The 26,599-nt window shown below is 39.2% G+C and overlaps 1 protein-coding gene across 8 annotated transcripts in view; it reads right to left on the bottom strand.

Annotated features, from left to right (window-relative positions):
- Positions 1-19,250, bottom strand: part of TRUB1 (TruB pseudouridine synthase family member 1) — a 94,836-nt gene extending 75,586 nt beyond the window's left edge. For 6 of the 8 annotated variants that reach the window (XR_011488640.1, XR_011488641.1, XM_070470249.1 and 3 more), the window contains exons 1-4: positions 18,913-19,249; positions 15,245-15,343; positions 8,832-8,887; positions 3,770-3,851 (exon numbers count right to left, since the gene is read on the bottom strand). Coding sequence is in view for 6 of the 8 variants with exons in the window: in XM_070470249.1 (XP_070326350.1) it covers positions 3,770-3,851; positions 8,832-8,887; positions 15,245-15,343; positions 18,913-19,201 (526 nt within the window). In the remaining 2 variants the exon portion in view is untranslated. Of the gene's footprint in view, positions 1-3,769; positions 3,852-8,831; positions 8,888-15,244; positions 15,344-18,912 lie in introns of all 8 variants that reach the window. The other 2 variants (XM_020900720.2, XM_070470250.1) reach the window with 2 other exon arrangements.
- Between the last annotated feature and the right edge of the window lie 7,349 nt (positions 19,251-26,599).

Genomic DNA, 26,599 nt, shown 5'->3' with positions numbered 1-26,599 from the left:
ATACCCTAGCCCCAATATAGTGTGTGCCTTATTTGTTTAAATGACAACTGGAGACCCAATTCAACTTTTCAGCTTCCTCTAGGAAATGTGGGCAAGCCAGACCACAATCCAGGAGGAGCCACTGGCATCAGATACAACGTTAGTGGCATCCATTCGAGAAGACTTGGCAACATTCTATTACGGGACCAAGAGGTGGTGGTGTTTGGAACAGAGGATTAGCAAGAGATGGCACTTACAGTTTCCATTTCTTGCCTCCCAGTAACAAAGCCACAGGAGGCATAGAAAAAAGCTATTCCCATCACCAGAGCAGTAAGGCCTTCCCAGAAGCTTGGCTCACATCCAAGACAGCCTGGGAAGCCCACGGCCTCGATGTCCTGAGATGAGCACCCTGGAGCCGTGTATCCTCAGACACTGGCAGCCGTACCTGAAACCCAACACCTCACTGTGGATGAGAAAAGAGCGGCAGAAGACAGGAAGACGCTTTGCCTTTTCTGGGACTTCCCTGCAGTCTCTTCAACGCCTCTATCACCAGCCTAGTTTATTCATACCCACTAAATATTTTATTCTACATGCCACGCATTGCTCTAAACACCAAAAACCAAAAGAGACACAGTCTCAGCCAAGCTTAGGAATTAATGTACAAAAATTTATTAAATAAACGACAACAAATACTATTTAGAAATAACAAAAAGGTGTCAGGATAGAGAATAAAAGAAAGGGCCCTATTAATAGGGTTTGAACACTGAGTCTGAGCTAGAGACTCATTTTGTATGGCTAAAAATAGTAATTTGTCTAGATGGGATAAAGTGACCTCAGGTCCTTCACATGCCGTTTACTGCATAACCCCTTGTTTTACCCAGATGGTGGTTGTTTTCAATGGGTCAATTAAAAGCTGTATTTTTTATTGCTGTAATGACTGGTGGGTGGCGACGGCAGCAGCACTTAATAGGTGAGGACTAGGGATGCCAGACGTTCTGTGATGTGCCCAGGGCAGTGCAGTGAGGAGCTGTCCTACGCTCTGTCTGAGTTCCGGACATCTGCCAGATGCTCAACTGGGTGACCTTCTGTTTAGAATTACTTTAGGCTAGGACGGGCTTCCCTTGTGGCTCAGTTGGTAAAGAAAATCCTCCTGCAACGCAGGAGACCTGGGTTCGATCCCTGGGTTGGGAAGATTCGCCGGAGAAGGGAAAGGCTGCCCACTCCAGTATTCTGGCCTAGAGAATTCCATGGCTTGTATAGTCCGTGGGGTCGCAAAGAGTCAGACACAACTGAGCAACATTCACTTCATTTAGGCTAGAATCTAAGTCCATTTTCCACTTAAATACAGAATTTTTTGTACAGTCTTGTTGTTTATTTGCTAAGTTGCGTCTGACTCTTCTGTGACCCCATGGACTGTAGCCCACCTGCCGACTCTGTCCATGGGATTTCCCAGGCAAGAACACTGGAGAGAGTTGCCTTTCCTTCTCCAGGGAATCTTCCAGACCCAGGGATCAAACCTGCGTCTCCTGCACTGCAGGCAGATTCTTTACCACTGAGCCACCGGGGAAGCCCCCAAATATTCTTCAGTTGCTCCCGAAGGAGATACTGAACTTTCCAATACTGAGTCATGAACACAACACACCTGTCAGTCTGCATTTGACTTGTGGCATTCACAGTGATTGATGTGTAAGTATCTGATATATATACGTATCTGATTACCTCACAAAGACTTTCAGTGCAGTAATATCTGTGCATTTACATACTGATGGAACTATTTTACTATAAATTACCTTTATTTCTTCTTTATAGTCCATTTACTATAGTATATTGATTTTTTTTAATGTGTAGGTAGGGGAGAAAAACTCTGAGTTTTATTTCAGCATAATAAAGAAGGCATTACAAAATACTGGTTATAGGTCTTAGGATTAAGTCTCAGGGCTGAGAACACAGGTCCTAGTTCTCCATATGACACGAGTTTCTTAAGGATACAAGGTAGGTTTTATATTTATTTTCCCCTTGGTGCCTGCTGTGCAACTTAAACAGATGACAAACTATGCTGACTTAACAAAATCATACAGAAAAATCATGTCAATCAGCAAAACTCTCTGAGCGCTCATTTTCTGGGACTCCAGTGTTCAGTCAACTATAGGGAGGTCTCCTTTTCAGAGCCTAAAGAAAGTTGTTTAGTTTCTCAGATTCTCAGATTTCAAGATTACAATGAGATGATTTTAACACACTAACATACTTCCTTAACGTAAGTAAGGTCGTAAATGATAGAATACAAAGTAGAGTTTTTAAAAATTCCAAAATGCTTCAGGGTAGTCCTGCCCATCAGTGTATGTTCAAGTGGTTCATTACCCTGGTCCTCTTGTAATATTCCCTACTCAAAGAACTGCACCGTCATGTAACAGTTTTAAAACCCAGAAACCTAGATCTTTTTTTAACAACTTCCTCTCTGTCCCCATCCAACCAATGAGTCTCACCAATTTTACCACCTCACCATTCTTTTAACTATATATAAACTGACATATAATGTAGGATACTCTGGAAATCTCTGACATCTTCCTAGGCCTCTTTAATCTCACAAGCATTCTGGCTGAAGATTATGGTTGGGTTTCCATTAAGTGGGCATATGCTGTTATTCCATAATAATAATAATAATGATTTCAAGGCTAATTCAACATCTATTTTTTAAAAGACTCAAAATAAATTGGTTTATTTTTCTCTTCATTATGGTGCTTGATTAATCATGCAAGATACTCAGCCACATATAAACGTTAACAGGACAAGAGAAGCCATTATGAACAAGGAGAAGGTTGGTCTCTCTACTGGGGGAATATGTAATATACATTAAGACCACTCAACACAAAAACACAGGGAAGCAGATGTTAGACTGCCTAAAACTACATTTAAAAAGATAACATTAAGCACGGGCAAAAAAACAAAACAGAACAGAAAGCTTACAAATAATTCAGGTGATGACATAATAATGTAGGTGAACTGACCGTATAAAAACCACAACTGCTGCATTATAAATAGCATAAGCACTATAAGAGTTGGTAGGAAACCATTTCATTTATCCACCCTTTCTTAAAGAAGTGAAAGAAGGGATGGTAGAAAAATTAAAGTGCACCCCAGTGAGTTCTCTTTATTTCCAGAGAAATAGCTTTTCTTTTGTTATATCTTTTTGCATACTCCAAAAGCACAGAAGTATGATCAATTTTAACGTATTAAACCTAGGACATTTATTTCAACAGCTATGAGATAATTATATACACCAAAACCAAAACAACAACAATGACACGATGCAGGTAAAATCGAGCAAGAGAATTTCTCTGCTTTGTTTCACCTAGGACTAGGAAAAATGTCCTAAATCGTATCTATTGTATATGTGGTTTTTGCCAAGGGAGTTATTTGGAAGAATTCTGCACGTTAAAAAAATTGAGGTGGGAGGGGGGTTCCGGATGGGGAACACACGTAAATCCATGGCTGATTCATGTCAATGTATTGCAAAAACCACTACAATATTGTAAAGTAACTAGCCTCCAACTAATAAAAATAATTGGGAAAAAAATACTGATTATAGGAAAAGTCAATTACTGCAATTCTTTACTGATAGGCATACCATATAAGCAACAATGTAATAAACAATTTCCAACCTCTTTAACCTAAAGAAATGTACTGACAATTAAAATCACCGGAAACATAAGAGACTTATTTTTAAATTCCAAATTCAGAGAAAGTTTCTTTAAATATTAGACATAAGGACTACATATGACGAGCTTCATACCATAAGGTTTTTCTTCTGTTACTTTCCCTGTAGAATCTAGCGTGTCAGTAGCCTTCCCCAGTTCCCCAATGGCAATATATCTCTAGAGGAAGAGACACAAGAGAGGGAAACAGGCCATAAGGTAAAGAACTGTTATGCATGTCTTAACGCTTATACAGAACCTTACTAATAAACCTAACTGATACAAAATAAAGGGCAAAATCAATAGACTGTAACTGCTTGGTTAGAGTTGATATGTGGGAAGCACTGTATAGATTGAGGAACATTCATAAACTTTCCAAACCAGCCAACATGACAAAGAAAAACCTGATTTTACTGATAATCATCCCTTATAAATACACAGTTGTTGTTGTTCAGTCACTAAGTTGTGTCCAACTCTTTGCTACCCCATGGACTGCAGCATGCCAGGCTTCCCTGTCCTTCACTATCTCCCGGAGTTTGCACAAACTCATGTCCATTGAGCTGGTGATGCCATTCAACACTGTACAAAAAGTTCTAAAAAATCAGTTATATGTGAGACAGCAAGAGAGACACAGATGTATAGAATAGTCTTTTGGACTCTGGGAGAGGGCGAGGGTGGGATGATTTAGGAGAATGGCATTGAAACATGTATATTATCATATGTGAAACGAATCACCAGTCCAGATTTGATACATGAGACAGGGTGCTCGGGGCTGCTGCACTGGGATGACCCAGAGGGATGGGATGGGGAGGGAGGTGAGAGGGGGGTTCAGGATGGGGAACACGTGTACACCCATGGCGGATTCATGTCAATGTACGGCAAAACCACTACAATATTGTAAAGTAATTAGCCTCCAATTAAAATAAAATAAATTTATTTTAAAAAATTAAAAATTAAAAAAAATAAATTTTCTACTGGGCAGTGTAGATTGTGAAGGAAAAATTTTAAATATATCTAGGAGTAGAGATAATGGTACAATAATCCCCTACTTAACATCACAGAATTCAATAATCTGTTGTTTTTGTTCAGTTGCTAAGTTGTGTCCGACTCTGTGACCCCATGGACTGCAATAATTTTATTCCACATGCAATTAAAATTAATTTTTAATTATCATTTCTTATATGAAATGCCAAGCTCAGTCTTAGGAACTTGATTATGCATTTAAACAAAAGCTAAAAACATAAAAACTAGTATAGCAGAGATAATGTACATATGTGTTTCTTGTAAGGAGAAATGGCTATGTCTTAAGCTCTCTGAAAGGATAAACGTCACTTCTCAGAACTACTCATTACTCTCAAGTGAAGAATTAGATCACTCCTAGTTAACTGAGGATTGTTCTGCTTTCTATCTTGGGTCACACTGTACTACATATTCTTTATTCTCTTCTCGTTTGGTCAAATTCAAATTTCATTTTGAGGATCACAGGAATTAGCAAGAAAAATGCAAGGAACAGAATTCTCACTTAAAAGAATCAGCAGTTATGTGAGCAATTTAAGATGGAGTACTTTGCAGAAATATGAGTTTATTAATGATAAGCTTATTATGCTACCACACCGAAACATGGTTTTGAATATCTTCATTAACAAGGAACAGCTCTATACAGCGCATGAAATGTTAAGTCCTTCAAAATTTTCAATATAGTACTTATGAAATATAATGAATATTAATAGAGTGTAAAGAAAAGGTACAAATTGGACGAACCTCTGGAGAAAGTGGATTAGAGATGCTCCAATCTTAAGAGAGCTGCTGCTAAGTTTCACAGGAGGAGCTTTATTAAAGTCACACTTTGCAGTTGACACTGATTAGGTAACCTAAAAATGCTTGTGTACACCTGGGGGAAATTACTGTCCTCTGAACATATCTGAACACATCTGGGGGAAACATCTGTATACCCCAGTGATGATACCCATTCAATGGTTGGAGGGGATAAAAAGCTGCTTTCTGATGAAATGCTGGCTTTGCCTACAGGCACTATGGTTTATCTCCACATAGATATGCAAGTAGCATTGTACCTGGAAAATGCTAGTTAAGAGCATTTTCATGGCACTAGCAATCTCATAACAGAACATCAACCCTTCCATGGCTCATCTGGTTTCAAAAGCATATATAAATAACCAACTTTTAATCAGCAATATAGGAAGCTAATAAAGATAACACTCGAAAACCTCATCAAAGCCTGTTACTTCAAAGTACATCTGCCATCCAGATTCTCCTGAATGACTGGCTCAAAGAAAGTGTAATTTAGGGAAGACAGTAAAGGGACTGTGAATCTATTACTTTCTTCTGGGTAAGCTATATTCCATACTTAGATCAAGTTAAGTCAAAGGGATGTGTTCACCTAACTCCCTTAGAATCATTCTACCTGTTGTATTTCATGCAGAGTCACTTATACACATGTTGTAGAACTATTTTTGAGAACCACTATCATTCAATCTCCCTTACTGTAAAAAATTTCTTTCTGACTTTAATACCCAGAGTTAAGTCTCTTCCTTAAATAACCAGCATGCTTCCTCTTTCTCATCAATGTCATGTTTTTGCCTAGGCCATCAAAAAGTCAAGAGATAGAAATAAAAGGAATGAAATTAACTGCATTCAAGATTTCCAACAGAAACTGCTTGAATAAAATTAATGTCTAGGCACTGATAGTCAGAGCGATCCAACAGGCCTGTAACTCAGGAGAGAGAGATTTGGGGATAAATGAAACACGTGGAAACAGTAATAACAGTATTTACTGAGCAACTTTTGTATAACAGGCACTGTACAGAAAACCTATGTGCTTTTTTTACATAATACACTCAGAATTCCAAAAGAGAATGCAGCGAGAAAAAAAATGACTCAAGATAAAGTTGATCATTGGCAGAGCAAAGCCTGACAGACAGGAGAGGAAGCTAATGATAAAGACAAGGAAAGGCTCTTTTCTCAAACCTTGCTCTGATCTGACTGGGCAGGAATGCACATAAGGACTGGTGGTGGTGGTGCTGTAGTTGCTAAGTCGCATCTGACTCCTGCCACCCCATGGACTGTAGCCCATCAGCCTCCTCTGTCCGTGGGATTTCCCAGGCCAGAATACTGGAGTGGGTTGCCATTTCCTTCTCCAGGGGATCTCCCAACCCAGGGATCGAACCCAGGTCTCCTGCATTGCAGGTGGATTCTTTACCAGCTGAGCCACAAGTACATAATCTAAAATTAAAAGTGTAAGAAATACAAACAGCTACCAAGATAATAATAACTCTTATTTTGCAAAAGTGAAGTACCCAAGAACTAGGTCTCTATAATAAGAAGCACCTGGAGTTTTCTACTTATATTACAGTCATCTGAAGATCAGTGATTTCACTGTATGACATTCAGCTTTCCTAGCTGAATACCAAAATGATTTGTGATAAATAAAATTTAAACAAGAGCCAATGATGTATACATTTTTCCAGTCATCATACTTCTGGAAATGTGTCTGGAATTTACATGTAAAACCTTTCAAAAACATATAATGTGTTACATGTACTTATGGGTTTTTTTGGGGGGGGATGGATAATGAACATTTCAGTGAAATTAACATTTTATCTTGGTGGGGAAAACAAACAAACAAATGCTTTAATGTAAAATATATCTTTTGTTTTATTAAAAAGTGAGTTTTCATTGTAAAGATTTTGAAGAATACCAAATAGTATGAAAAAACAAAATAAAATCATCCATAATCTTGTATCAAAATAACCATGGTTTATATTTTAGAATTAAACATATATTAAGCAATTAGAAAATTCTGTACCAGAAACAGATTCTAACCTCTACGTGTCAGTATTTAAATACACTGTACAAATTACTGTACAATGTCAAACTCCTCCATTCTAACACAATTGTTATATTCTGTGATTTTGGAAATTCTTCCACTTATCTAAGGTATGAAGATCCTTCCCAACTGAAAGACAGGTTTTTATGCCAACTAATAACTAAAATGGGATGTTAAAGGCAATAGGCTTTCCAGGGCTTTTCATTTTAAGAAAAACTTACTTAGACCCCTGGCCCTCAACAGTCTGGCCCAAGGGACAGTAACCACCATGAGATAAGTTCAGAAAATAAAGGTGCTTAGAAACTTACTTAGCAATTTGATATTAATTATATTTTTAATAAAAGTCTGCAGTGAAATGGTAAGTTTTTTAAATGGTCTTTGACCACATTTTCTTTTCTAAGGAAAAATTTGGACAGAAAGCACTTTACCAACTATTTATAACCCACTTGCAACAAGGGTTTTAAAGCAAACAAAGAGTTTAATCCAGGAACTTGCTGAAATTCTCCCCTTTCCTAATGGCATATTAATCTTCCTTCCACATTTTCCACATTTCCTATCTTCCCCATTTTCACTGGTCCCAAGTCTAAGCTATTATAACCAGCATCTAGCTGCTAATTAGGATATAGATATTATTATCTCTTTTAAAGATGGAAGAGGCCCAGAGAGGTGAAACACTGACATCTAGACTTGTCTCAGGGATCCTTCGACCTTGCCAGTTCAGCGATGGTTCTCACTCAAGGCCTAAAGCCCAGGTTTAGAACCTGTCCTGTCCCTGCTTAATCCCTCCTCCCTCTCCTATTCAAAGCCTTAAAGATGCTTTTGGATGCAGTCAAGGAATGATGTAACATCATCTTTAAGAAGCCCCATTCTTTTAGTTAGTAAACATTTTGTAAACACTGAACAAAACATGTCTTTTGTTGGAAACTGCATGGCTTAAAAAATGATATTGTTTCTACAAAAATTCTAAGGTTTAAAAAAAATCTTCTAACAGAATTTATGATCTGTAAGTTTTCTTTAAGAAATATACAAACAAAAAGAAACATACAAAAAAAACCCTCACAAAAACTAAACACATCTATTTTTAAATTATAGGTACCACAAAATTTTTGCTTTGATAAATCAAATTTACTTTTCAATTATGAATTTAGTCTCAATATTTTGAATCTCAAATATCATGATTATAGACACTGTGATTAATACCCAGGGTTGACACTCATTCAAGCAAGTTATACAGTTTATTTTTTAACTGATAAAATCCAACACAGAGGTCATTAAGAAAACATTCAAGAAAAACAGAACCATTCCAGTATTCTTACCTTGGACCCTGATAACATACTGGTCAACATTTTTGTTCCCCTTCCAATTCCAACCACTACAAATCAAAGAAAGAGATATTATGACACCGTATTGTGAAAGCTAGGCTTTAAAAATATGCTTTATGACATACATTGGGCACAATTTCCTGGCATATGTAAAGTTAGAAAAAGCATTTATTTAGCATAATGGCAGGGCTCCTATGATTCCAATCAGTTGAACTTGTCATGCAAGTGAGAAATTCTGAAGTGGGGGTAGGGGAGAGACTTTCTTTCTTTCTCTAAGTGTGAAACATAATATTAGAAACCTCAATCCAGACAATTAGATAACAAAAAGTTTTGAAAAAATCTCCAAAGACTCACTGGAATTTTTTATGGGCATCAGTGAAAAAAATGCTACAGTTAATCTTGGTATGATAAAGTCTCTGACAGAGTCCACTATTAAACAAAGCAAAAGCTATCATCATAACTAATGAACCGTTTAAAGATGATTTGTGTCCAGCAGAATACAATCAAGAAAATAGAAACATAACAAATCAACCAGACACAAAGAATAATACAGGGTAAAATGTGAGTCTGGAGAGTATATGTTTGCATGGACCAAATAAAAAGTACAATGGCCCACATATCTCCTCAGTTTCAAACATTATTCTTGTAACAAAACATTTCACCAGCCAAAGATGAGAGGATGTAATCATTTCTTCGCTTAACAGCAAGCAAAGTTTCATAAGAATGGAAGTATTTCTTATTAGTGGATACAATTTTGTAAAAGCACACACAATACAACTGTCGCAATTCAGAATTATAAGAAACAAAGAGAAATGACTGGCAAGTAGAATGAATTATCATTAATATTTATAGCAGATATGATCCACTGAGTTTACCATGTATCAGATTCTACTCTAAGTGCTTTCCATTCATTAGCTCATTTAATCCTTAAAACAAGATGATATGATTATCCCTTTATGATAGCTGAGGAAACTGAGGCTTAAGAGTCTAAGAACTCTGCCCGGTATCTCACAACCAGTAAATGCTGGAATTAAAATTCCAACCAGACTAACAGCAGACCTCCTTCCTCTCATCCCCCTGCCAACTTACTCATCCAGGCTTTCCTCTCACTGCCACCAGCCCAAATCAACCTCCCTGTTCTATATCCTATCTCTTCTTCTTCCAATTCATACCATTTCATAACCATTTCCGAAAACTCCACAGCACAAAGCTCCTGAACAATCCTCAATAGGGTCCCAATGCCTACAGCACCAACTTCGTGGTAAAGTATTCAAAGTCCGTCCTTCGAAACACAGCTCACATCCCCATTCCTTCATAAAGTCTATCCCGAAGCCCCTCTCAGCTTCTTTGATAGTCACAGTGGTTCAAGGGCTAACAAACACTCTCTGCCTTCGGGATCCTCTGTTGAGCTCAAATGAGAGCACCCGCTGCTGAGGCAAAAACTTTGTACAATAATAACAAAGATTCAATTCAATTTCATTCCATTCAAGAAACCCCAATCAATATTTTGCAAGCAGCTACCAGGCACTCCATCCCAAGAACACTTTAATGGAATAGCACATATCCTGACTTTGAAAGGGCCTATAATCTCGTGGGCAAAATACAATACAGAGGAGGGAAACTGCAAGTGCTCAAAAAAAGAAAAAAAAGGTTGCCTGAATTAATGAGAGAATAACATTAAATAACAATACAACAATACATGATTGTGTCAAAATGAACACACAGATGATAACTACTGTAGGAGGTTACTCTACATGGCAGCAGAGTCCAGAGAATGCTTCATTGAGGCACTCAGAGTTAGGCCTTAAAGAATGTACAGGATTTGAACATGCAGACGAGAGAAGTGTGTTCTAAAGAAGGAACAAATTGACAGATTCTCAGACACAAGGATGAGCACAGTGGGTTTATCAGCCAGAGTGCAGGGTGTCTTAAGAGCAGGTTGGTGTGTCTGATTCTATCATAGTTAAAAGGCTGGGTGGATGACCATTTCTCTGCTGCTTCAGTGATCCACAGTGAAACAAGAAGGCATCGTAGAGTAACCCAGCTTGGACATGTATAGTCTCCTCTGTCACGGGCTCAGTTGCTTCTGGCTCCTTACGACCTGGCTAGGCTCCTCTGTCCGTGGGGATTCTCCAGGCAAGAAAGCTGGAGTGGCTTGCCACTTCCTCCTCCAGGGGATCTGCCCAACCCAGGGACTGAACCCACGTCTACTGTGTCTCCTGAACTGTAGGTGAATTCTTTACCCGCTGAGCTACTCGGAAAGCCCAGAGTATATATAAAATAGCTCAATTTAAAAAAATCTGCATAGACAAAAAGCTAGGGAGAAATACAACCACAATGTTGACAAAAATTATTGTTGGAAGTTGGAAAATGGATAATTTTTACTTTACACTTTATGTTTTCTTGTATTTTTCTAACTTTTTTCACCATAATTTTCTAAGTTTTAAAGTTAAACTTCAAAATAGTATATCAACACTTAGTTCCATTTTAAGTAATTTATACTGAATATCATCTTCCTACTGCTTGCGCAACAGATTACCAACACAGTGGTTTAAAACAACACAATCTTCTTATCCTACAGTTTTGGAGGTCAGAAATCTGAGGTGACTTTCACTATGGTACAAATCAAGGGGTCAAGACACTGCCTTCTTTTCTAGAGGCCTGAGGGGAGAACCTTTATTCAGAGGCTTCCCAGGGGAGGTTCCTTGCCTCTTCCAGTCTCTGGAGGCTCTTTACCTTCCTCGGCCCAGGACCCCCTTCCTCATCAAGGCCAGCAACCGCATCGCTGCGACCTCTGCTTCCATCGCCACGTCTTCTCTGACACGCTTCTGCCTTCCCTTCCAATTTAGAGACCCTGGTGATTACGCTGGATCCACCAGGATATGCCAGGATGTCTCTTAAAGTCAACTGATCAACAGCATTAATTCCATGTGCAACTGTGACGCACCCTTGTTATGTAATCTAACATATTCATAGGTTCTGGAGACTGGGACACGGACATCTTCAGCTAAGTCATTATTCTGCTTACCACAGAGTTTTTCAGAATTTTGTAAGCCCTCTTTATAGAATTATATATGCTTTATATATAATATATATGTATTATATGTAATAATTATTTAACATTTGAAAACATTTTATAACTATTTCTAGTACTTATATAAAATATAGGCTAATAGAATTATAAACCTGAATTTCAGATTATATTTTAAATTGTCAGCTAAACTCTTAAATCTTTACCATCAATATTTCCCCCCTCAAAACAGCAAAAATAGCCTAAAATGTTGAAAGTAAAAGTATATTTCTCCACTAGGTCCAGTTTTGTTAAAAACAACAACAGTAATACAAAAAGCCCTTTCACAAAGCTCTTCACAGGGTAGAGTATATATCAGTATACTACAGACACTTCCTGCTGCTGCTGCTGTTAAGTCACTTCAGTCGTGCCTGACTGTGTGACCCCATAGACAGAAGCCCACCAGGCTCCTCCGTCCATGGGATTTTCCAGGCAAGAGTACTAGAGTGCGGTGCCATTGCCTTCTCTGAGACATTTCCTAAGATATTCCAATAAACCTTCTGAGAATTACAGTAGATGTTATCACTTTTTAAGAGATAAACTGAAATTCTGGGAGGTTATAGGATTTGCTCAGGTGTACGTACTTAGTAAATAAAGTAGCCAGTATACAACCCATGATGATTACAGCCCAGTGTTCATTTCACCATACTCCAAAAATCAACTTTGCTTAACAGCCTATAGAATTTAGACAACAAACTTCCCTTATTCTGTGACTAAATATCTACTTTTTAAAAAACTATTTCTCAATAGAAATCACAGTTATTAGGAAAAAAATTAATAATTTTGACATATGAACACACTATATCATATTGAAGGACATGTGTGATTAAATATAAATTAACCCTCTAAATAGAAAATTACTTCCAACGCAATTTCTTCCACTCACACAAATCTCTGCCAAATGCCACCCCTTCACAATACTAAAATGGAAGCTTTCAACAAGATCCCTTAGATTTAGGGTAAAAAATAAACTTCTTGACTCAGTGCCTTGAATATCACTATTTTCTGCATGCCAATGAATAACAACAGTCATAAATTAATACAATTGGTCTATTCATAAATAAATGCACAATTTATCCCCGTTCTTCTTGGACTTACGTTCTTGTGCTTTAGAAAGGGGCTTCCCATGTGGCTCGGTGGTAACAAATCCACCTGCCAGCGCAGGAGACACGGAAGACATGGGTTCAATCCCTGGGTCAGGAAGATCCCCTGGAGGAGAAAATGACAATCCACTCCAGTATTCCTGCCTGGAGAATCCCAGGGACAGAGGAGCCTGGTGGGCTACAGTCCACAGGGTCGCAGTGAGACACCACTGAGCGACTGAGCATGCATGGCACCTTAGAAAATGGAAGGTTGTAATAGGCTTCAACCTAAGAAGAGCTGAACTGACAAGAATCATAAGCCCACTTCTGGAAGGAATGGCAAAGAATGCTGTGATTGATTAGTAATTTCTGCTGTGGACATGGGGAACAAGGGCAGGAGTACCAGCTATTTGCCATCCTAGGTTAGGGCAGAGACTTTAACACTTAGCACGTCCAGGTTCAACTCTTGATCTCACCACTCACTAACTACAGGACCTCACACACAGTAAGTGCTCAATAAATGTTTATCAATTATTATGGTAAGAAACAGTAGTTAACGTGTCAGAATTTGCCTATTCAAGTTCTCTAACTCGGGAAAATGAATTTTCATGTGTTTTTTCCTGTTTTAACCTCAAGTAAAGATGTTTCTGCCAACATGCATCACATAAAATCTGTAATTTTAGAAAATGCAAATCATATACTGTTTCCAATTTTCTTGAAAAATATAATTTTATTCACCAATTTTATCCTTTTCTTCTAAATAAGCATTCATTTCCTTTGGCTGGCTTAGATCAGGTTTGTTTTTATTTGCATCTAATTTTAGCTCTAATAAAATGGATTGGAAGCTCTAGCACAGTATTTTTCAAAGCATGAGTCACATTCCATTAGGGCAGAATGAAATCAATTTAGGGGATTATGATCAACATTGTAAAAAAAATGGAATAGAGTAAAATAAAAAACACCAGGGCATGTAAAAAGGTAGGCTTGTTCCATAAAAGTCTGTTTCTAGTATGTGGGGCAGGGGGAAATAGGGAGAATTCTAAATGTGTATTTCTGTGACTATGGATACAGTTATAAAAAGGTGTCTAAAAACATACCCCATCCTGCGGATACACACTTTGGCAGTCTAGAAAGACAGACTTCAGCATCTCTGCATGTGTGCTAAATCATCTCAGTTGTGTCTGACTCTTTGCGACCCTATGACTGTTGCCCACCAGGCTCCTCTGTCCATGGGATTCTCCACTGGAGTGGGCTGCCAATCCCTGCTCCAGAGGGTCTTCCCCACCCAGAGACTGAACCTGCATCTCCTGCAGATCTTACATTGCAGGCAGATTCTTTACCACAGAGCCACTGAGGTGTTCCCTCAGAACCTCTACTAGATGCAAAAAAAACCCCAAACAAATTAAAAAGGTGGGAGAAAAAAAGACAAATGACTCTTCTCCCCTCAGTCAATTCTTTCAATCTTCCTCCACATGCAGTAAGACACTTAACTAATGTCCCCAAGAGAAAGTGACTTCCTCTGAGGAACTACAAGTTTCATCTTCTGAAGATACAGTCAAAAAACCAAAAAGAGTCATATACTGTGTCAGGAGTCCCCAAGACTATCCCACGATGAAAGATTCATCCATGGTTAATATTTACCTACAGTGACATCCTAAGGTTACACAGCTGGATCCTCTATCCTTCCATAATCGAAAAAGGAATAACATGTGTACAATGTTCCTGCTCAAGGGAGCCCATTGGAAACCCAGCATCCAAAGTTTTTATTGGAGGGGATGAGAGGAATGGTTATCCAGGCACCCTCTCACTGCCTGGTGGGACAAAAACTGCAGATTCCAAGATGGAGAGCAGGTGTCCAGCATAAATCACACTGCTTACACAAACCACTGAGGCCCACCAAACCGCGCTTATCGGATGGGGAAGGGTGGGTTCAACCCCAAACCCAGGTCCCCAAATGCAGGCAGGCCTTCAGAAAGATAGTGAACTCAGGCTTGCTGTGTTAACTCTTTTCTGCACAGATACATACCCTTTCTCAAGGTCCATCCACACTCCACACATGAAAGTGGCTATTTCTAATAGCCTTCTATACCTTGTAGAAGGGCTTCTTGAGAAGATGGCACTGTAAATCTAGTAGATGTGAAATATTCCAAGTAGACTGAAAATAGCATAGCTTTAGTCAATTTTGTCTGTTTTTAATCAATATTTCTTTCTAATATAAGTGGCAGTTACATCAAATTTCCATTCGAATCTCTTACCCAGGACTCCTCGGGCTGCACTGTCTAGAGTCCCTCCATGCCCAATTTTCAAAGTCTGCTTTTTCCTCTTGGTCCATTCTGGAGAAGGCATTCCAGCTTCTTTAAGAGTAAATGGGATTTAAAAAAAAAGAAGTAATTACTGAGAGAAACAAAGTAGAATCTCCATTACCATAGGATGAAGCGGCGTGGATGGAATACTCAAAACAAATAAAAAGCATTGTACAAACTTTATATATTAAGATTATAAGAACTGACTCATTTGAAAAGACCATAATGCTGGGAAGATTGAAGGCAGAAGGAGAAGGGGACAACAGAGGATGAGATGGTTGGATGGTGTCACTGACTCGATGGACATGAGTTTGAGTAAGCTCTGGGAGCTGGTGATGGACAGGGAAGCCTGGCGTGCTGCAGTCCATGGGGTCGCAAAGAGTCGGACACGACTGAGTGACTGAACTGATTACAACATTACTGAAGAACAGACTTTAAATATACAGACACTACCTAAATTACAAAGAAACAGTATTCCCAGGTTAGTTGTCGAAAAACTAGAACCCATTTTCTAAGGGAAAAAAAAATTTTTTAAGTGGGTAAATATCCACACTAATCCACAAAGATCCAGTAAATTCCTGGCAGTAGTGGACTGGTAGATGGAGGATGATGAAAAGAAGTTTTTACATAGGCAGCTAGTTTTAAAAGTCCTCAATTTCATCTCTAAAATCTCTCTTGTTCCCTGGTGTTCTCTGCTGGTCACTCCAGCTACCTAAACATCTGGAGTATATCTCATACAGGGTTACTTCTGAGAATACTAAGTCCCCAGACTATCTGTATATCTGCCCTTCTCTCCTAATCAAAAGTCACCAATTCCTTAAGAAGCTAATCTCAACAAAAGGTTACATGGGAAGAAGGTAACAGTTTAAGATGCCACTTATATGCCAAAGCATTTAGATTTTAAAAAGAGAAAAGGAAAAAAACAAAAGATGCTAGCCTGGCCTATCTCATATTCCTATTGTAAAGAATAAAATCAAATAATGCTACCTGAACATGCTTTGGAAACTCAAAGCTCTATACCAATATGCTGTTATCATCATCATCATCATGGTAAATAACAATATATTGAGAGAATACTGGCCACCAGACTTCAAATGAGCATGGAGAGAGAAGCAGGAAGAGCCGTCTTGATCTGTACCTTTCCAAACCCATAAAACCTTCCTTACTTGCCAGGTGGCACTAGTGGTAAAGAACTCACCTGCCAATGCAGGAGATGTAAAAGACCAGGGTTCGATCCCTGGGTTGGGAAGATCCACTAGAGAAGGAAATGGCTACCCACTCCAGCATTCTTGCCTGGAAAACCTATGGACAGAGGAGCCTGGTGGGCTACAGTCCATAGGGTTGTGAAGAGTCCAACATAACTGAAGCAACTGAGCATGCATGCATTACCCCTGACACAGAGAAGACGGAAAACAGAGTAAAAGAAGCCAGGTGAAATGGCCAAAAGGATGCACTGGGTTGTAATCACCACTTAATTACCACCTTAGTGAGTTAGAACTCCGGTGTCTGGGACACGATCCCAATGTTACTCTCTGATTACAACATCACCATGTTTGGAAAGACATGAGGATATGCTTTAACGTGAACCTGTAAGGTTAGGCTTAGACTTCAAACCCTTCCCGTTCACCTGTAACCCATTATGGCTCTTTCATACTATACTTATAGAAACATTTTGGGAACTCTTTGCATTTTTAACTTAAAGGTGCTTGGAGAATGGAGGCCCTAAAGTTTACTGTCTTCCCTTTGTGCTTTTCCCTTTTTCCAAGTTTGAAGACACCTGGCCTCTACTATGTTGGAATCTGGTTCACCCCACTGGCATCATGGATGATGAATATTTACCAAGATCTTTTCTAGCTATAAAATTCTGCTATGTTTTAGGCCTTGAAGGATTCAAAAAGACAGAAGAGCAGAGATTTTAGTGCCAGATGAATCAATGTAAGGAAAGGCAAGGAATATTAATAGATGCCGTGACAACTGACTGTGGCCTAAATCAGAGATTGTCAAACCTGGCTGGCATTAGAATGTTGTGTTCTGGAATCTGTATCTTTAAGAGAACCTTCCAGGTAAATTCTGACAACCAGTCAGAATAGCATTTAGAAAGCCCTGGTCTAGCTAACATAAATATAGAATCAGCCAATCACAAGCAATATAGAAATGGAGAGTGATGAGAATGTCTACTTCTGAGTGAGTGGCTTCCAGAAGACAGTTCAGGAACAGTGTGGAAACCATCAATTTTAACTAAGTTTCAACAAGAAATTTCAGTTCCTGGAGATCAATTAGCCAGAAAGCCAGGCTATGGCTTTAATCCTATGAGAAACCCATCTGAAAGAACGAACAGAAATTATTACTTTGAGGAACAAAAATGCCATAGCTAAGCTAACATATAAGGCCAAAGGAAAGCAATTCTATGAAGGAATCAACTCCATGATGACACCACAAAGCTTGTCCCTGATGTAATTCCTTCCTTCAACATCCTTACAGGTAACAAAGTATAATGAAAGTATAACAAAAGAATGAGCAGATATAACACAGGTATTAAATATCTTCAGGAATTTAGCAACAAACATCTGAACCTGTGTCAGTTTTAATTAACAAATTCCTACCAGAATACTTTGTTTTTGCAATAAAAAGGGAAGCAGTAACATTTGCCAGGGGACACTATTCAAAGAGGAAATTTCTTGTACTGATTTGATGGAAAAATAAGCCAGGGCCAGACTCTGGAGGGCCTTGAAAAGCTAGTTAAATAGTTTTATCACCAAAGGCTACAGAAATTACTACTATGAGCTCAGTTAAGGAGGAGTCGGTGTCTTTCAGATCTGGCTTATTGCAGGTGTCAAAAAAAAAAACCTAAAAGTTCCTTGATTTCACTGTATGAAACAAACTACTGGATTGACAAACTGAGAGATCCTTTAGAATTTTCTAATATTCTCCCAGTGTATATAAAGAAACAAACAAACAAAAAGAATGCTCTTAGAAGTGACCAAGTTATAGTGTTCAACAAAATGTGGTCCATAGACTGCTTACACCAAAATCACCAGGAACAACAGTTTAAAGATGGAGTTTCCTAAAAACACCCCATACCCTCAGAATCACTATTTCTGAGAGGGTAAGGATTAGGCATCTGCATCGGCGCAAGGGACTTTAAATAATTCTTATGTCCACTCTGTGAAAAAACACTGTGTGAAGTCTTGGTTAAGTAATATCCACATTTCCAACATATTTTTAAGAAAGCAGCTTTGGAGTGTAGAGAGCCAGTGATTCATCTGGGTGCAGTTCACTTACGTGAGCCAAACAAACGGTTTCTGAGGGATCAGATTACAGAAAATTGGTCTGCATGTCCAAGAGCAGAGGTTTATTTGTGGGTGTGTAGATTTTACTTTTTCTTGTTTTTTTCCCTTGAGAACGACAACTGCCAACTAGGCTACAGGGGTTTACGTTAGGACAAGTCCTAGCCGGAGATGCTCCAGATTTCCGTCCAGAGCTTATACAGTGGTCGTTCTCCCTTTGCCTTCCTTTTATCACTTGAGCCTTGAAAGGGCAAAGGGCCTAGCGGCTCTGTGCGGCTTCCGCTCCCACGGCGACCGCGTGGCCTCCGCCTGGTCCCCCCCCGGCTGCAGTACCTGCCAGCAGCTTCTCCTTCAGCCGATTCAGCAACTCGGCTGAAGTGGGCCCTTTGGGCTTGTGCACAGCGAACACGCCGCTCAGCGACAGCAGCTTAGTAGCCAACGCGGGCTTGGAGACCGTGGCTTCGGATCCGGTCCTGGCCGCGGCCGCAAGCGCCGCGGCTGCAGCCATCGCTGAGGATGTGGGGGCCGTTGCTGCAGCTGTCCCTGCACTTTCGGGGACTGGGGCTGAGTCTGGTTTCAAAGAGGACGACAACACCACCGCCGCCGCCTCAGCAGCTGCCATGCTTTTGTAGTCCACACCGGTTTTGTAGCTTGGAGTCGCACGCCAATGACGCAACAAGCAGTGCGCCCGACATCCCTCCTACCTTTCCCTTGCTTCGAAGCTACCCAGGTGGGTGGAATCGCAAGGGCTTGTGGGAATTGTAGTCTTTGCTTTCCTCGTGCTGGCTTAGAGTCGCTGACCCTTCTGAGAGCTCTGATGGAGTAGTTTTCCTTCTCTCATCCTGTTTGCTTGTTAAGTAGGGTTAGTTCGGTGCCGCAGGTGTAAGTCACAGTTTCCGAACCCAAACACCAAACCTATGTAGATTTTCGGCGAGAAATATCTTCACATCTCTCCCCTATCCCTTTTAAGAATTAAGAAGACCCAGCATCCAGGAACAGAAAATTTACTAATAAAATGCTGACTTCTGCTGCAGCTTGTGAAGAACTATGGTTCCCGTGGTTAACTGCTTTATTCAATGTATTGTGCTCTTGGATTCAGAATAAAGAATTAAAATACACCTAGACGTAAGCTCTATTAGAGCAAAGAATCTGTTTTACCTAGTTCAATGTTGTATTTCGGTGCCTCACACAGAGTAGGCACTTAAATATTTGGGAACACATAAATGGATACGAATTCTTCAAATTCCTAAAAGAAAACTCAAGGCCAAGCCAGTGCTAAATCTCGTGGGTTTATTTTGATGCCCGTAATGCAAGCCTTTCCACACCTTAAATCTCGCAACTCACATTCAACTCTTAAGAATTCTAAGACATTTAATAGTAATTCTTCTATGGATTGCGTTCTTTAGTAACACATTGCTTAGGCATTATTGCAGTTCATAAAATTAAACTTTCCTTTTGATTTGAGACCTCTCGAAGTTATTCACTCCCAAACAAGATTCAGGAACACTGTTCTGACCCTGGTAGAAGGCAAAATGAAGAAAAATTCTTCATTTTACTTCCCCAGATACATTAAATGGTATTATGAGTATTGTGAAACAGATTAAGTTTGTGTTCACTGGTCTTAGAAAATTCCTTACAATCGCCCTTTCTCTACATCATCTTTTTTCCCATTAGTGTCTAGAATCCTAATGATGCCTCTTAGCTACTCAGAATCACCCATTATGGGATCCCATTTGAATTTGCCCCATTCCTTCAAGAACAGGGAGAAAAAAAAAAAAACAACAATGTTTAAAATACAATAATTATTTCTTCCTATATTTCCAACCCTCCCCTGCTTCAGTCAGATCACCAGACCCTCATTAAATCTTTGGGGTGCCCAACAATGTAAATGTACCTAATGCCACACAACTGTACACTTTTAAATGGTTAAATGGGAGATTTTATGATATATATTATACCAGAAAAAAAAAAAAGGAGAAAAAAACCCACTATCTGAGGAAGAGTGGAGAAAGAGGGAGAGTTTTTGTAGGGTGGAAAGCTGAAATTCCTAGAAGAAATTTACTTACTCTTGTGGTCTACTATAAAAACCTAAGCTAAATGAAAACATTGTATGCAGTCTACCTTGGATGCCAGAAAAGAAGAGAATTGTTTTGAAAATCAGAAGAGAGAAACTGAGATTGACAGTTCCCATAATTAGTGAACATCTGAGACTCCTTCAGGATTTTCCCTTTTTCAGAAAGGTTGCTTGACTTCAGATGGATGGCTACAACTTAGGGAGCAAATCATCCTTCGACCTTTGTAAAGTTTCTGTTCTCTCTTCTTGGCGTGTAAGCAGAGAGCCAGGGACTTTGAGAGAAAGTATAAAGCAGGCTTGTACAATGATGACGTGGAGATTAGAGAGCCTATACCAGTCGTCTAGACATCAGTAAGCTTCTCCAATTCTGTTGTGGCTCTAGGGTTGGGGGAGCAGAGGGAGGTCATAACTGGGGGTGAAAAATAACACTTTCATTTGAATTTTCCACAGGCCCAATGCAGGATCAGAGGTAATTTGATTCAAAGAAAACAACAAAATAAGTATTTCTTGTACATTTTATTTCCTGGATGCCAGGGAACAGTAGAGGGCCTCCCAGGTGGCAGTAGTGGTAAAGAACCTGCCTATCAGTGCCAGAGTCCTAAGAGATGCAGGTTCGATCCCTGGGTCAGGAAGATCCCCTGGAGAAGGGCATGGCAACCCACTCCAGTATTCTTGCCTGGAGAATCCCATGACAGAGGAGCCTGGCGGGCTACAGTCCATGGGGTCACACAGAGTTGGACACGACTGAAGTGACTTTGCATATGCAGGGAACAGGAGAATTAATTCAACTCTGTATCACGTCTTCATTCTTGTCATCAGAAGCACCAACTTCTAATTTTCTGAAGTAACCAGCAGCTCCCACTTTGGGTGAGCATTGCATTTATAAGTTATTTTAATATATGTGTGAGTTAGGATTCTTTATTTGAGAGTGACCAAAACTGATTCATTTCAGCTTGGAAATTATCAGAAGGATTTGTTTTGGAAAAGTTTATCAGAAGTGTACAGAATATTATGCAGAACCTTGGTTCTTTTTGTCCCTCTCTCCCCACATTCTCCTTTCATGCTATTCTCTTGTATCTTTTTCGTTCTTCTCTTTTGCTTCTAACAGACTCCCCCCCCCCCCACTCCTTACTGTACATTCTTGATTCAGACCATCCTGTTTTGATCCAATTCCAAAAATACCCTGGATGAAGCCACTTCTGGCCATCTACCAAACATAGCACTTCACTAATTTCATTCCTCAACTACAGCACTTTCCTTGCTGCTTTTCCTGCTTGCCTTTTCTCCATAGCATGCTTTATCTGACATACCAAATATTTACTTATTTTGCTTACTGTCTTATTTCCTCCATCAGGACATAAGCTCTGTGAGAAATGTTTGTATGTTTTATTCATTGCTGTATCTGCAGGACCTGAGCTAGTGTCAGATGTCGCACTCAATAAATAGTAGTTGAAGAAAGGAATGAATAAACATGACAGTTTCAGCAGAAACCGTGTAGATAGAGGAGAATTAGCACCAGTTCCCAGAGACACAAAAAATATGTATATTCCCACTGCAGCTTATCTCATGTGGCTTCAATTTTTAAATCTCCATTTTATATGTGTGGAACTGAAGCAAAGAAAAATAAGATTATCTAATGCTATATAAAACTTCAACTTTCTAGACAAGTTTCCATGCTGTCCTCACCTACCCATGTGCCTTGAAGGATTGTTAATTAACAGCAATTAAAAATTGACAAGACTTTCAGGTTTTATTCCAAATCTGTCCCTGGCTCTGACAGGGACATCAGAGTGGTTGCATCACTGGGGCACTTCTCTGGTTCTTGCTTTAAGCACAAATGCCTGAGAGAGCTATTCTTTACAAAAGTTTCTGTAGTTGTTGGTCATCTGTGCCACTTTCTATACAGATAGAATCATAGAAAATAGTACTTGATGAGGACGTACAGAGAATATAACCTGAGTCTTTCATTTTAAAATGTGCTCCTGATATTCAAAAGAGAAAGCTCAAATCTATACCATGGACTTGACAAAAGCATAGATTTTTGAAGTTTAGAGAAAAGATGGATATGTTTCATTGCGTGAAATTTGAGAGAGCCGGAAACTCTCCAGAAAGAAACCCTTCTGTTTATTGCATCAAGAATTGTCTTAATAGGGAGGAATATGGTAAGATAATTAAAGAAACCAGTAGCACAAGGATCTCTACTGTGAGCCGAAGTAGATAAAAGAAATACATTGTGATTTCTTTAGAGCAGAACTTCTAAGAAAGTTTAAATAAGTATTTTAATTATTTTAATTTTGACTATACATCTCTTTGTAATTAGGAAAAACATGTAGCAATAAAATATTTTTTTAATTAGGCAAAGAATTCTTTTAAAAGGGTAGATAATAAAAGATGAATATGAGAAAGTACCACAAATATGTAGGAGTAAGGCCAGAAAAGTTTTACTGGGAACAGGAAGAAAATACCAGAGACAGGAAAATAAAATGGAACTTTTAAAGAAGATCAAGAAAGAGATATATTTACTGCTTGAGGCCAATAAATAATAAAGGTCAAGCAAAGCTTCTACTTGGCCTGTCTTCTCCATCGAGAATGATTTTTGGATGAAAACAAAGAGTAATCAGCTGATAGGAGGAGGAGGATGTCCATGGGGGACAGAAGGGTTGGAAGAGGACATCACCGTACTCATTGAAGTTAAATCTCCTAGTCCAGACAGTTACATCTAGGGGTGGGGAGAGAGGAGAGATATAAGAACTCACAAACAGTGTTGCTTAAGAGAACTAACTTTTGTTGAATACCTATGCTTTGTGCTGGTACTTTACATTTTCCTGGAGTTTCTATAGTAACTCTTCCAATTATGCTTGCGAAGAAAATACAGTGTAGGCTGGCTGCCAGAATTTCACTGCAAAGCAGGTATTATTATTTTACAGATGAGGAAAGTGAAACTAAATGAGGTTAGATAATTTCATTGAGGGTATATAGTTTGCATAAAGTGCATGTGCCAGGGGTCCCCAAGACCAGTCTTAGACTGGATTTGCTTGAAGGACCAGCAAAATTCATAAAAGCTATAATGCTCATGATTATGGTTTATTACAGAAAATGGATACAGATTAAAATAAGGAAAAAGAAAAGCCACATGGAATGAAAGCACCAGGAGGAAGCGGCGCGAGCTTCCAGATGTCCTCACTTAGTGCAGTCCCAAGGACAGCTCTTAGCTCTCCCATCAGTGAAACGTGACAATACGCGTCAAGTGTTGCCCATCAGGGAAGCTCATCTGAGACTTGGTACCAGAGTTTAACTGGGGATCAATTATGTAGGGGTACAGGGCCTGTGGCCTCCCTGGTTAAGAGCTCAGTTAAGAGCCTGAAGAGCTCAGACGGTCAAGAGCCTGCCTGCAAGGCAGGAGACGCGGATTCAATCCCTGGGTCAAGAAGATGCCCTGGAGAAAGGAATGGAAACCTACTCCGGTATTCTTGCCTGGAGAATCCCATGGACAGGGGAGCCTGGCGGGCTACAGTCCTTGGTGTTGCAAAGAGTCGGACCCAACTGAGCAGCTAACACACACATGCAGTGCCTGTATGACTGACCTTAGGGGCTCAGTCTCTGGCCTTCCAGAGGTCAGACTGATTCAGTGTAGCCTAAGGTCTCAGGTACACGGAAGCATCCTTGTCAGGCAAGATACACCAAGGGCTCAGAAGTTATCTCCCAGTAGCTTGACAAGGGCTAGTCTTTCCTCTGAATGTGCAGAATTAGCACAGTGACTCATCTGATCCACATGGAGCTCATTAAACAACCCTGAGCAGTATTATTGCAAGGTAAAGATGAGGAACAGAGGCTCAAAAAGATTAAGCGGCTTGTTGAAGTTCCAACAGCTAATAAAAGGCAGTTAGGTTTAGTAGAATTCAGGTTTGCCTGACTCCAAAATCCATAATCTTTACCAGTTCTCAGTGACCTGTAATCAGAATGGGTAGCTGAATTCAAATGAATTTTTACAGAGATGAACATTAAGTCCTAGAATATAGATGCCAAAAATCAATTTTCAAGGGCAGGTTATAGAAAACATGATATGGAATCAACCTAAATGAAAAAGTTGGAGGGATTTCTGTCTACAGTGAGCCTTACACAAGTGCATTATTAACTTTATATGAATATTAAATGGCCACTAGAACAACTAATGTAACCTTGGAGGCAATCACAGAATTAATATGTCTGGAATGAGGGAGGTATTATCGGGCCCTGATAATAAGGCAAACTCTAGGTAGTGTTTCACACTCCAAACCTTTCCCTTTAGCAAAGATCTCTGCCCTCTCCTTAGTTTTAGTTCAGTAACAAGGCAATCTGATAAACTATTCCTATGAAGGTATGATGTTGACTCCGACACAAGTACTACCTATGTAGTCAAAATGTTTGAATAACGGCAATTTCAGTCTAATATAAACACCTAATAATAATTTAATGTGTCATTTCTCTAGGGGTATTTGCATTTTAGTGTAGAAATCCATGAGACAACATTTCAAATCAAGAAAGGCAGAAACTTGTGAACTTGGAAACATTCTGATGCTTGCCAAAGTACACCATACCCAACCTATGTTTTCTTGACAGTTTGTTCCATTAAGCTATACCAATATCTCTTTATGGCCCTGTCAACTCATGTCCATTCAAATAAATTAATGTTCCTATCTCAGCTGACTCATTTGGCAGTAAAAGCTAGTTCACATGCCAATGCATTAGCTGGCTCATATGACCTCTCTATCAAAAAAGGCATGTTTTCACAGTAATAAGCAAGAAGGAGCAATATACCCTTTCTTGCCCAATGTAGTAGTTCAGTTTCAACAAATGTGAAAAATGCAAAGGGCAAAGGAATGGAAAAGAGGAGACAATGCAGAAAGACCTGGGATGATACAGATATCTTACAATGAATAAAATAAGAGTACTTAATGTGTTATGTTTTTAGGTCTATAAAAAGATGATTGTAACTACTTCTGAGCTCTCAGAATTTTCATTCAAAGGGCACAACTGATTCCCTACAATGTATACAATATTATCAAGGTACATTAAAGACATTTAATAAACTCAAATCAATTTACACAATTATAAATATTAAATTTTATTAAGTGGTATGAATAATATAAAGTTGATAGTTTAATGTAAACTAAATATATGTGATTTTATATATATATTAAAGTGAAAGTGAAACTCACTTCAGTCGTTTCCGACTCTTTGAGACTCCGTGGACTATGCAGTTCATGGAATTCTCCAGGCCAGAATACTGGAGTGGGTAGCCTTTTCCTTCTCCAGGGGATCTTCCCAACCCAGGATCGAACCCAGGTTTCCCGCATTGCAGGTGGATTCTTTACTAGCTGAGCCACAGGGGAAGCCCTTTCACTTTCACTTTTATATTAAGCAAATTACAAATACAGAAGAACGGGTTACTCTGGAGTTGGTTAAAGGTTGTTTTAATGCTGCAGAAGTGACACAGCAGATCTGATTGTTTGTATGTTATTTAACACTTATTTGTACAACAAATGTTTATTATGCACTTGCTCTGTGATAGGCATGTGAAATAACTTTCATATTGACCACAGCTGCAAATAAAGTCATTTATAAACAGCTTGGAGAAAGTGTTATCAGTATCTATTTTTAAGTAGGCTCTGAGGATTTGAAATATTTAAACCCGTTCTACATTCACATTCCAAAGATAATGTACAGATTGTCTTCATTGATTAACGATGCTATCATAAGCTGGGGAAATGTCGTTCTATGACTTCGGTTTTCTTTAAACGTTTAATAATGTTCTCCACTAGAGGAAGGGTTTAAGGCTGGACTCAGAGACAAAGGTGATGGATGATTCCTATTACCAGGTTGAATGAAAAGCCTCTTATTTAGCATGGACTCTGCCTAGAGGCTAGCTGAACAAGAAAGCTTTGCCCGGTCATTTGTTCCTGAAAG

This window comes from Odocoileus virginianus, chromosome 7 (assembly GCF_023699985.2).
Source record: "Odocoileus virginianus isolate 20LAN1187 ecotype Illinois chromosome 7, Ovbor_1.2, whole genome shotgun sequence".
NCBI lineage: Eukaryota > Metazoa > Chordata > Mammalia > Artiodactyla > Cervidae > Odocoileus > Odocoileus virginianus.
The sequence above is the reverse complement of the archived record's forward strand: the minus strand, read 5'-3'. Positions and strand labels throughout refer to the sequence as shown.